Raw genomic sequence first — 12,224 nt, 5'->3', positions numbered from 1 at the left:
ACTTTTTTCCTTAAGATTGTTGACACTATCCACACACATTGTTAGCTGCAACAGGCAGAAAACATGCTTTGTTGGTGCTGCACACTTCAGTGGTTTTGACCAATACAAACTCAAACTGTGGTGATGTTCTTTGGCACAGCAGTATAGAAACTGGCACAGAAACAGCTAAATGAAAAAAATCCATGTAGTTTGCACATTTATTTGTAAATAATAGCCAACTTGGGTTTTGTGGGAGACCAGATGTACAAGACCCGTGTGCTGATTTGCAATTCTAGATTTGCATGTTTCACTGTTCACCACTTCTGCATAAGCTTTCATTGATTGTGATATAGTGTGAAGTTTTGAACATTACTCTCATCATCAGTTGTGGCCTTCAACTTATTTGTGCTCTTTTAAAATTTTTGAGAACAGTAGGCCTATCCTCATTCAAAACAATCTTCTCTAATTTCATTGTGTAATAACACGTCTTCCCCCCTTTTCTTTTCTTTCTTTCCTCCCTCTCTCTCTCTCTCTCTCTCTCTCTTTTTTTTTTTTTTTTTTTTTTTTTTTTTTTTTTTTTTTAAGATGATTATAAACCTATATTTTTGTAATTTACTGGTATGAGTACTTTGGATACATAATGTATTTCGTAGTGAATCATCATTTGTGGTCACGGTACCTGCCGAAGAATAGAACACCTCTAAATTTCATTGTATATCAGTGCAGATAAACATGCATTTTTGAGAATTTTTGGAAGCTGCTATTGTCCTGTGACTTACTGTAGCAGAAGTGCTGAGTGACATGTTGTGTTACATCCAGATTTCCCCTAAAGAGGAGTAGCCCTACATATTATCATTTACCATAAATTAACTTTGTTTTCGAGTTTGCTAACAATTTTGCTTAACCTCAAAGGTTTTTAGCAAACTAGAATTTTTACCACAGGTTTTTCTGTTTCCGTAATAGAAATCTTGTTTTGTGTATTTGCTTCATTTCTTATAGCAAATTATCAACTTCCTAGCTCAAGAGATTAAAAGATAATCAGTAGACTTAATTTAAAGTTATTTGCTCACTGTCCTGTAATAAATTGCACCAATTAAAATGCAGCCCCACTGTGAATCTATTCTTGAACACAGAATGAGTTGGTTAACAGTCATAAGCAGCGAGTTGGTTAAGTCATAAACAGCTGGAAATTTCCCTGACCACTATCAAATGATTGGTATCTGGTGCATGTCATTGTGTTGGAAGAGCTTCTGAGACTCGTGTACTTGTGGTACCAGTACCAAAAGTACCTCAAGTATTATCTACTCCTGTGGCTCCTGTCTGCTCTGCAGAAAGTAAGAGATCTGTCATTATTCATTCACTTGACTGCGAGTGGCGTTTCAGAGTTAGAGCTAGGTGTCCTGAACAGCGTGGATGGGGACCAGGGAGGACTCAGGGTGTTGTACCAATTCCCCTAACCAACAAGTTTGAGGTATTTTCTTTAACTGAAACTGATCTGGTGGGATTCACTTCACCTTTTGGGGGGAAAACTGTTTTGTCTGGTGCCAGGAGGCAGCAAACGCAAATGGATAGGGATCTGTTAATTTTCAGCAATTCAAACATATGGTGAATGATGCTACCCCTTGGGGAAATGGCAGCAAGAACAGAAAAGGACACCAGGTGCACTCATTGTGTATGCCTTGGGTCTCATTCAACATGTTTAAGAGGCTATTCCAACAGCCAGCGAGGGAACAGGGTTCAACCTAAAGCAGATTGTGATGCATGTTTGAACAAATGATGCCTGTCTTCTGGGCTCTGAGGCCATATTTGAGTCATTCCATGACTGGCAGAGAAGATTGAGAAGACCAGCTTGTGCATGGAGTTTCAATGAAGCTCACAATTTGGAGCATTGTCCCAAAATTGACCATGGCCCTTTGGTTCCGTGTTGAGCAGGAGGACTGAACCAAAAACTTCAACGATCCTGTAACAAGCTAGACTGTGACTTCTGGATTTTTGCCATAGGGATGAGAACTGTAGGGTCCCCCTAAGCGGGTCGGGTGTGCAGTACGCAACAGAGGATGCTACTCAGATAGATGACCGTGTGTGGTGTACACATGAGGTGATTTTAGATTAGGCGACCCTCCATTCAATCCAGATAACGATAGCTGTAGTAAACCCAGAAATATCAGTGTAAGATCAAAAGAAATTCCTCACACAGATGAGAGTATTAAAATCCTAATTTTTAGCTGCCAAAGCATTCACAACGAAGTGCCAGAGCTTTAAGCACTCCTGAAAAGCAGTGAAGCTCACATAATACTAGGTACAAAAATCTGGTTCAAACCTGAAATTTGATAGCAGTGAGATTTTTGGAGAAAATTTGAATCCCTATCGAAAGGACAGGCAAATGGGAAGTGAAAGTGGTGTGGTTGTCACAGTAGACAAGAAACTCAAATCCACTGATATAGAAATTGAAACTGCATGCGAGATTGTTTGGGCAAGACCAGTATGAGGGGTCATCATAAAATGATAATGGATCCTTCTATCACCCACCAGACTCGTCTCCTGACCTAACTGCACACTTCAGCAAAAACCTCAATTCACATTAAAATAAGTTCCTCATTCACACTGTAATCGTCTGTGGATGCTTTAATTATCCAACAATTAATTGGGAAGATTACAGTTTTGTTAGTGGTGGGCATGATAAGACATCCTATAAAAATTTACTAAATGCCTTCTTTGAAAACTACCTACAACAAGTAATTTGGAATCCCACTCATGATGGAAATATAATGAATCTAATGTCAATAAATAGTCCTGACCTCTTTGAGGATGTCTACATCGAAACTGGTATCAGTGATCATGACACAGTTGTGACAACAATGATCACCAAAGTACTAGGAACAACTAAGACAAGCAGATGTGTTCAGTAAACCAAATCAAAAAAATCTGTAGTGTCCTATCTCAATGAGAAACATAAAACTGTCAGCACAGGGCAGGAGCATATAAGGGAAGTATGACTCAAGTTTAAAAGAGTAATTGATTATGCACTGGATAGATGTGTACGTAGTAAAACCGTTCATAATGGGATGGATTGTCCGTGGTATACAGTCACTGTACAGAAATTTTTAAAGAAACAGAGATTACTACGTGATGACTGTAAAACAAAGCATAGATGGCATAGATGGAGAGATGCTGAATGAGACATGTTTTGCTGTGAGGAGAGGAATGCATGAAGGCTTCAGTGACTACTGTGGCAGAATGTTGTCAAATGATCTTTCACAAAACCCAAAAAATTCTGGGTATTTGTAAAGGCTGTTAGTGGCACATTAGTCAATGTCCAACCCCTTTTGAATGAGATAGGAACTGAGATTGAGGGTACAAAGCAAAAGCTGAAATGGTGAACTGTTTTCAAATGTTCCTCTGTAAAGGAAGACCTAGGAGACTCATCCCAGTTTAATCCTCATACCACTAAAAAGATGAGTGAAGTAAGTGTTAGTGTCAGTGGTGTTAAGAAACAGCTGAAATCATTAACATTGAACAAAGCTTCAGTATGCAGTGGAATCCGTATCACATTCTGTACTGAATTTGTGAGTGATTTATTCCCTCTTCTAACTATAATCTATCATAGATCTGCCGAACAAACAAACAAACAAACAAACAAACCAACCATACCCACTTCTTTGAAAAAAGCACAGGGCCCACTGTCTACAGGAAGGGTAGTAGAAGTGATCCACTAAACTACCGTCCAGTGTCCATGACATTGATTTGTTGTGGAAGCTTAGAACATACTCTGAGCTCAAACAGCTTCAGCAGAATGACCTCCTCCATGCCAACCAGCATGGATTTCCAAAACATTGATCACGTGAAACCCAACTTGCATTTTTCTCACATGACAGACTGAAAGCTTTGTTGAAGGCAATCAGGTAGATGCAGTATTTCTTCATTCCTGAAAAACATTTGACAGAGTACAACACCTACGCTTATTTTCAAAAGTACTATCATACAGGGTGTTGATTGAAATTTGGGACTGACTGGATGAAGGACATTATGGTAGGGAGGACACAGCATGTTATCTTGAATGGAGAGTCATCGTTATTTGTAGAAGTGACTTTGGTTGTGCCGCTGGGAAGTGCGTTGAGATCCTTGCTGTTCATGTTGTATATTAATGATGTTGCATACAGTTTTAAATATAATCTCAGACTTTATACAAATGATGCGGTTATCTGTAATGAAGTACAGTTAGAAAGAAGGTGCATAAGTATTTATCCAGATCTTGATCAGATTTCAAAGTGGTGCAAAGGCTGGCAACTTGCTTGAAATATTTAGAAATGTAAAGCTGTGCACTTCACAAAATAAGAAAATGTAGTATCCTATGACTATAATATCAATGAGTCACAGTTGGAATCGGCCAACTTGTACAAATACCTAGGTGTAACACTTGTAGGGATATGGAATGGAATTATCACATAGGCTCAGTCGTGGGTAAAGCAGGTTGTAGACATTGGTTTATTGGTAGAATACTAGGGAAGTGTAGTCAGTCTGCAGAGGAGATTCCTTACGAATCACTCATGTGATTCTAGAATATTGCTTAAGTGTGTGGGATCCATACCATATAGGACTTAAAAAGGGGTATTGAGCATATACAGAGAAGGGCAGCACAAATGGCCACAGGTTTGTTTGATCTGTGGGAGAGTGTCACAGGTATACTAAAGAAACTGAACTGCTAGACTCTAGAAGATAGACATAAACTATCCCAAGAATGTCCTCTAACAAGGTTTCAAGAACTGACTTTAAATGATGGCACTCTAGGTACATACTACAAGCACCTACATGTTGCTCACATAGGGACTGAGAATATAAGATTAAAATAATTTCATCACACACAGATGCATTCAAATGAGCATTATTCGCGCACTCCATATGTGAATGGAATGGGAAGAAACCCTAATAACTGGTACAATGTCACATACTCTCTGCCATGCACTTCACAGTGATTTGCAGAGTGTAGATGTAGATGTGATCAGGCTGGCCACAGGTGCTTACAGGACCAGCCCCATACTCAGTATCTCTGCTGAGATGCTGGGGAACCACCACTCACCATCCGGTGGCAGCTCCTCGTTGTGTGTTATGCGTGTAAGTTCCTCTAGTTTTGACTTTACCTGAATATACTGTTGCCCGTCCACCTCTGGAACACCTTTTCTCCAATCATCCACGAGTGACAATACTATTTGGGATCTGTATGCAGCCTGTCCTGGAGTCACTTGGTATGGAGCACGTGCAACCACAAATACAAGGTTTTCACTGCCTGCCACCATGGTTATTGCAGGGGCCCAGAGTAGTTTTGGATCTGGTGCAGTACAAGAGAGATTGAATTCCAGCATATGTTATTACAGTATTCTATGATGCCTTTACGGATATGTCGAAACGGGGGCTCCATTGGTTGCTCTGTTGTTTTTCCTGATTATGTGCTTACGGTGTGACTGCCGTGAGACTTCACTGTCTTCGATATGGAATTATATGCAATCTTGTGGGCACTGGAGCAGATGAGATGTGCTTAAAGTGCAAAATTCCTTGTCTGTTCCAATTCTCTGAGTGCCCTTCACTCTTGCAATGCTTGTACCCAGCAGGTAGAATAGTCCAGAATATCCTCTTGCAACTACAACAGCTGAGGAAGTAGGTGTCTTTCTGCTGGGTATCAGTGCACATGGATATTGCAGGGAATGAAAGGGCAAACATGGCAGCCAAGGCAGTGTGCCAAGCTAATGACAGTGTGCCATTCTGCAGAATATTGCCTTGCTGTTGAGGTACAGTGTGTTGGGTCAGTGGGAAGTCAAGTGGCTGGAAGTGACAGATAATAAACTGCATCTAGTAAAGCCCACTACACAGCTGTGGCGTACCACCTTCCAGCTACATAGTTTGGATAAGGTCTCTCTTATTCGTCTTTGGAGTGGGTTTACATTGTTCGTCCAAGCCTCACGCCTCAGTGGTGTGTTTACATTTTGCAGCGTGCAGTTGCAGCTGTAATGGTTATAAAGCTAAGTACTGACAAAGTTATTTGTGCGCTGTTATATAGTTATTAAATTTAATAGTTTTCAGCAATGTTTCATGCTGTTTGTGGCAATTCAACAATTTAATAAACTTTTGGAAACTTCCCCTCGCTGTGTTTTTTTAGAGGTATCTGTGTGGTGAAGTTGTTGCTATTTTTTTCTTCAGTAACTGTAAAGTTTTACCATGAGTGGGAAGTGTGGGCTCTGTTGTATGTTTGTGAGTAGTGGGTTACAGTGAGGGGATTTGTTCAAAGTATTTTCATTGGGGGGGGGGGGGGGGAAATGCATTGGGGAAGCCAGTGGGCATTCTAGCGAGATCTTCTCCTGGGAATGCAGAATCTGTAGTAGAATTAAGTTGATAGAGGAGCAGGCGCGTAAGATCTGTGTCCTTCAGGTGCAGTTACAATGTGCAAAGGAGGAACTAGATAGGTTGAGGAGCGTGAAGGGCGGTGGAGAATGGGAACTGGCAGTTGGCGAGAAGACAGTTAGGGGGAGGTGGTATTCAGACAGTTATACTTTGCGTATATGCAATGGATTTGGCCAGATGTTAGAGTTGAGTGGAGAGGAGCCTCTTGTAGCTGTAGATGTAGGGAACATGTAGCAGTCCTCAGCAGTTAGGAGACCAAGGTCAGTTGCAAAGTCTAACAGAAAGGAGCTGGTTCTGCCGTCAATGTGTGGCGCATGTGTGTGCTGAACCAGAGGGCAGTGGCAGATCTGCCCTATGTTTTAAGTGATGTTCAAACAAATGTGGTGAGACTTTTAAGGTTCTGTGATTTATCCAACTTGTTTCTAAAAATTATGGGGAGATGCTCTTAATGTGTTAACAGGGTGAGTGGCTCACCCATGATTTTTTGTAAGTGGTCAGCCAGTGAAATTTTCCTGTGCCTTTCTTTTAACTCCTTTATCGTTTTTCATTCTTTTTTCATCCCAGGTGTTGCACCTTACACTATTTCTCCTTTGTTTTACAGCATGTGATACGGAGTGATTTTTGTGGGTCAACGTGCGTGCTTGCACCAATGTGTTTTTAGCCCTTTCATCCATATTCATTTCTTTTAATATTTGTAAGGGCATGGATAACATCACTGTAGAGTGCCCTTACACTCAAAAGGCAACACAACAACAAAAAATTACAAATCTCTTCGTCAAAAAAGTGAATCATAGCAAAAGGACTTTATTGTATGTACTGCTGTTAAAGATGGGAATTGACAGTTGACATCTATGATAAAGTGTGTTAGCAAGGATTGTCATTCCAGTGCCAAAAGTTTCTTGACAGCAAATGTCATTGCCCGGCATGGTAAATCTTTTGGCGCCGGGGAACTTTTAAAACAAATCTGGTTAGCATGTGCCCCATGACTTTTGGAAGATTTTGGAAATAGAAGTGAGATATCTGAGTGTATTGAAGACATTCCTTTATTTATAAACAAATTAAAAGACAGACTCCCAAAAGCAATGGAAAAAGTAAAGGAACAATAAAAATGACTTCCAGTTCTCTCCTTATATTTCACTGTGTCTTGATGAAAGTACAGTTATAACAAAATATAGCTGTTTAGCTGCTTTTGCTTGATATTGTGCTGTAAATAACCTTAAAGAAGAATTGATTGTGATAATATTGTGGCCAGCAATCGGTGAAGATAAATTCTGACATGGTTCCTTTGGCGGGGGGGGGGGGGGGGGGGGGGGGAACAAGAGAGAGACCTTGTCAATTCTCATCTTCCTGCATTTTGAGCTACTGCTTCATTTGTAATTACACTGTCATTGATGGTATGCTAAACCCTATTTTTTCTTCTTCCCTCCTATCATTTGCTGTCATTCTGGTTAATTTTTCTCTATGTAACCCTTCTGAAACTGAATGTGGCCTAAAGAAAAATTATTTTTAAATTCAAGTGTGGTTATTTGAATACAGTTTTTTTATATTTTTTACTGGATATTAGTGAGACTTTTTCTGTATTCAGCATATGGTAAATTAATTTTCAAGAAAATTTGTTTTGGTATTTCTGAAATTGCGTGTTGTTTTTACACTGACAGAAATGTCTACAAGATTGCAGATATCAGTGATATAAGGGGTGATTAAAAAGGTTAAATGTAAATTGAAGGAGCTGATAGAGGAATCAAAACACAATGACTTAGCAATAAGAGTTAATTGTGTTGGAATAAATTCTGAACCGGGGAAGGCTTTGGAATGCCAGGAGCAACAACAACAATCAGTGCACATGCACCATAAGTTCAGCAAAGATAATGTACTGTTCCTATTTTCATACAATTGCTTGTCATTCAAACCTTGTGTGCATGACACCAGTTTCTGACCAACACTTTTTCCAGTGTACTTGTAGTGTCTTAGGAGATTCTTGTGATGCCTGATATACTTGGTAGTGTGTGCAAGAATGTTCTACAAAGATTTTATGTCTGTATTGAATGTGGTGGTCGCCATTTTTAGAGTTCAGTACCTCCATCAGTAAAAATGGAGCCCTCATAGGATCATTTGTTTTTCGTATGTGTGTCAGTCTGTCAGAGTGTTAAAAACCCTTCTTCTTAGGAACAGGTACACGTATCAAGTTGAAATTAATGTTGCATACTAATATCTATGGTCCCTTGGCATTGTAAACATTGAAGCTTCTCACTCAGTGCAACCAAAAGATACAGTCATTTATGTCACAAATTTTGATACTTACAAACTAGCTCATCAAAAACTATAAGATACTTCTATTGAAATAGGATAATGAAATTTGTCAAGAAGTAAGGATTAAAAGTACAGCCAAAGGAAACAATCAAAAAAATTGTGAATTTGTAATTACATCACACAAACAAGGTCATTTGTTATCCGAATGCCCATCTGTCTATTAAGACTTTTTTTTTTTTTTTAAGGAATAGATAGACGTATCAAGTTGAAAAGGATGTCGCATACTAAGGTCCTTAGTCTCATGGCGGCATAATAAATGTACGCTTCTAAGTTGTTGCAACCAATAAATACGGCCATTTATATCACATAATTTGAGACTTGCAAACTCACACGTTGAAACCTATAGGGTACTTCCTAATTATCTAAAACAGTGAAATAGTGAGAAGCAGGGTTTTGCAGTAGAATCAATGGAAAAGAAATCTGAAAAGTGTTAATTTGTAATTATATCATACACAAGAAATATTTCTTGTGTCATTAGTTATCCAACTTCAAACTTGAAATTAAAACATTCTTGAAAGTCTTGGAATCCCCGGAATGATACCTTGCATAACAGGCAAAAATTGTTGAGATTCTTGATTACTGGAATGGATGAACTGTCATATATGTAATTAAGTCTGTTTGTAATCCTCAGGACCTGAGTCCTACCCCTACCTGGCTGAATACCATCTGTAATATACAACATTGTTGAGCAAACAGTGTATTATCTTTGCTGAGCTTAAAATGTGTGTTCATTCATTTCCCTCGTAATTCCCGACATTCCAAAGCTTTCACTGGCTCAGGATTACTTCCAAGATAAGTTCCTATTCCAAAGTTGTTGACTTTTGACTCATCAGCCAGCTCCTTCAATTTGTGTGCTATATATTTGGATCGGCCTGTATAAATGTGCTGTAGTATGTCAAAGCACTAAAAATGCCTTGATGGTAAAATGAATGCATTAAATATAGGTTAAACAACATGTTTGCTGTTAATTTGATCGTAGAAGGGTAATTACACTATCTCAAATGATTAAATAAATTAGGTTAAACACTCCTTTCTCTAAGGAATACAAGTAAAATAGAATTACATTCTTGATTTCAGACTATTATGGATACTGTAGGAAAAGAGCTGAACCGTTTGTATGATTTATTTCAAGAAAGAAATCCTAACTTCAAGGGTGGAGTTTCAGTTGGAGGCCACAGTCTTGGCACTGTAATATTGTTTGATCTTCTTTGCAACCAAAAGGATCATTCAGGCAAAAACACAGAAGAACCCAACTCTGAATCAAGGGAAGGATCAGAAGGCAGAAACTGTGTAAGTTAATTCTGCAGTATTTGCGCATTGTGATTTACATGGAAAAGTACTTTGAGGGACATATTTAAATCATCATGGATGTCTATTTATTTATTTATTTATTTATTTACTTGCTTGTTTGTATAACAGTCAATTTTTAGACATTGTCATCTATTTAGTTCACATATACATAGAGGTACAACTCATTGAGATAGAAGGTTGTACTAATTGAACTTCTCTTACCAGTGACAGATAAATGCCTACAGTGATATTAAAAAGTGAAGATCAGAATTTATCAGTGTTTTGTTGCAAAAACAAGCCAGTGGCTATATATGCTAACACTTTTACAAGGAGACCTTACAATTTGCAATTGTCTATTGAATAACAGTATCACTGTATTAATAAATACTTAGGTTTATTCTTTAAGGCATTTAGATCATTTATCTTAAGGTCTGTTGTAAAAAGTTGGTTCTGTCATATGCAAACTGTGATCTGCGGTCTGTTTGGTACTTGTAATTCTGTGGCATTTTTCCCTTCCTCATATATTACAGTTATGTACATTACTGTCCATTAAATTATGTTCTGAACTTACTTTCATAAACATGATTGCCTGCAAGTTGTATGTAGAGTAGATGGTAACTATTTTATATTTTCTGAAAATTTCTCTACAATGCTCTTTCTTTTTGATGTCAGCTATCATTATTAGTGCGTCCCCTCCTACCCCATACCCTCCTCACTCGTCATACCCCTTGACCTCCTTCCACCCCCTGTCCCCACCCCCACTCCCAAGCCCTACCCCTCGCCTGATCCTTGCCTGCTCCTCGCCATCCTCGCCCTCTCTTCACCATCCTCTCTCCTCTTCCCCCTCCCTGTCCTGCCCCATCATACCACGTCCTACCTCATCATACCGTGTCCTACCCCTCCTCTTTCATTCCCCCCATCCCCCCTCTCCATCTCCTCCCCCTCCCCCCCCATATCTCTCTCTCTCTCTCTCTCTCTCTCTCTCTCTCTCTCTCTCTCTCTCGTTTTTGTGATACAAAAAGGCTACCTGTATAGAGTGCTGGTGCCCCACCCCAGATCTCAGTATCATACCAAAGATGTGGATGATCAAACTGAAATATATTGACTTTCTTATAAGTATGATTTATGTACTATTTTGATGACAGATGTTCATCCACATTAATCTCCAAAAGTTTGTGTATAGCTAAGTACCAGTGTAACTGTAATAACATTTGTATCTCGAGTGTAGCTATTTTGATTATAGTTATTGTGTGTTTAGAAGGAGCTTATTTGCATTAATATAAGTTAACAGAGTGTTGTAATTGATTTCACTGCTCTTAGCAGCAGTTTGCGTATCAGTGCCCCAACTGACAAAGGATAAGCCATCTCCATAGCTTATGACCATGAAGTCTTAAAGGTTCAGTTAAAGCATTAGCATACACGAGGAACAGAAAAGGCCCCACTGTACTTCCTTCAGGCACATTCTTTTTATAAGTTAGCTTAACACACTATTTCCTGTCTTTTAAATAGGAGTAAGTAGTTTTAAGGTGACTCCTCATATCCCATATTCGTTTAATTTTTGCAGTGAAATGGTATGATTCACAGTAGAAAATCATTTATCATCACTAACAAAGACAAGTATGAAAAAATTACATACATTCTATCAGTTTATAGTATTTAAAGTGTAGATGAATATAATTTTACAACATAAAATTATTGAATTTACAGGATACTGAAGGACAAGGTAATTCAACTCCTGTCGCAGAACCAAACCACTCGCTCCTGCAGAGGAGGTTGAGTAGACGAATAAGCTATGTTATGGGAAATGCTGGTACAGGGCAACCATACATCTCATATCCCCATTTACAGTTTACCCCAACGGCATTTTTTGCACTTGGATCTCCAATTGGTAAGTGTTTATGAAATGAAATGAAGACTTTATAGTGAAAAGTATTCAAGCATGTAACACAGTCTCCTTTCTTTTTTCTTATAGGAATGTTTGTAACAGTGAGAGGCATAGATGCACTGGGAGAAGATTTTCATTTTCCAACTTGCCCAGCATTTTTCAATATATTCCATCCATTTGATCCAGTTGCATATCGTATAGAGACATTAATCAATCCAGAATTTGAAAATCAGAAACCTGTGCTGGTTCCTCATCACAAAGGAAGGAAGAGAATGCACTTAGGTAAGAAAAGTGAGTTGGAGGAAGAGAGAGAGAGAGAGAGAGAGAGAGAGAGAGAGAGGGGGGGGGGGGGAATCAGGTAGATATG

At 38.9% G+C, this 12,224-nt stretch overlaps 1 protein-coding gene across 1 annotated transcript in view; it reads left to right on the top strand.

Annotated features, from left to right (window-relative positions):
* LOC126259566 (phospholipase DDHD2) overlaps positions 1-12,224 on the top strand; it is a 210,044-nt gene that overhangs the window by 142,977 nt on the left and 54,843 nt on the right. The window contains exons 8-10 of the mRNA XM_049956471.1: positions 9,760-9,972; positions 11,680-11,860; positions 11,945-12,139. Of these exons, the coding sequence (XP_049812428.1) occupies positions 9,760-9,972; positions 11,680-11,860; positions 11,945-12,139 (589 nt within the window). The remainder of the gene's footprint in view (positions 1-9,759; positions 9,973-11,679; positions 11,861-11,944; positions 12,140-12,224) is intronic.

This window comes from Schistocerca nitens, chromosome 5, assembly GCF_023898315.1.
Source record: "Schistocerca nitens isolate TAMUIC-IGC-003100 chromosome 5, iqSchNite1.1, whole genome shotgun sequence".
In the NCBI taxonomy this organism is placed as follows: domain Eukaryota; kingdom Metazoa; phylum Arthropoda; class Insecta; order Orthoptera; family Acrididae; genus Schistocerca; species Schistocerca nitens.
The sequence above is the reverse complement of the archived record's forward strand: the minus strand, read 5'-3'. Positions and strand labels throughout refer to the sequence as shown.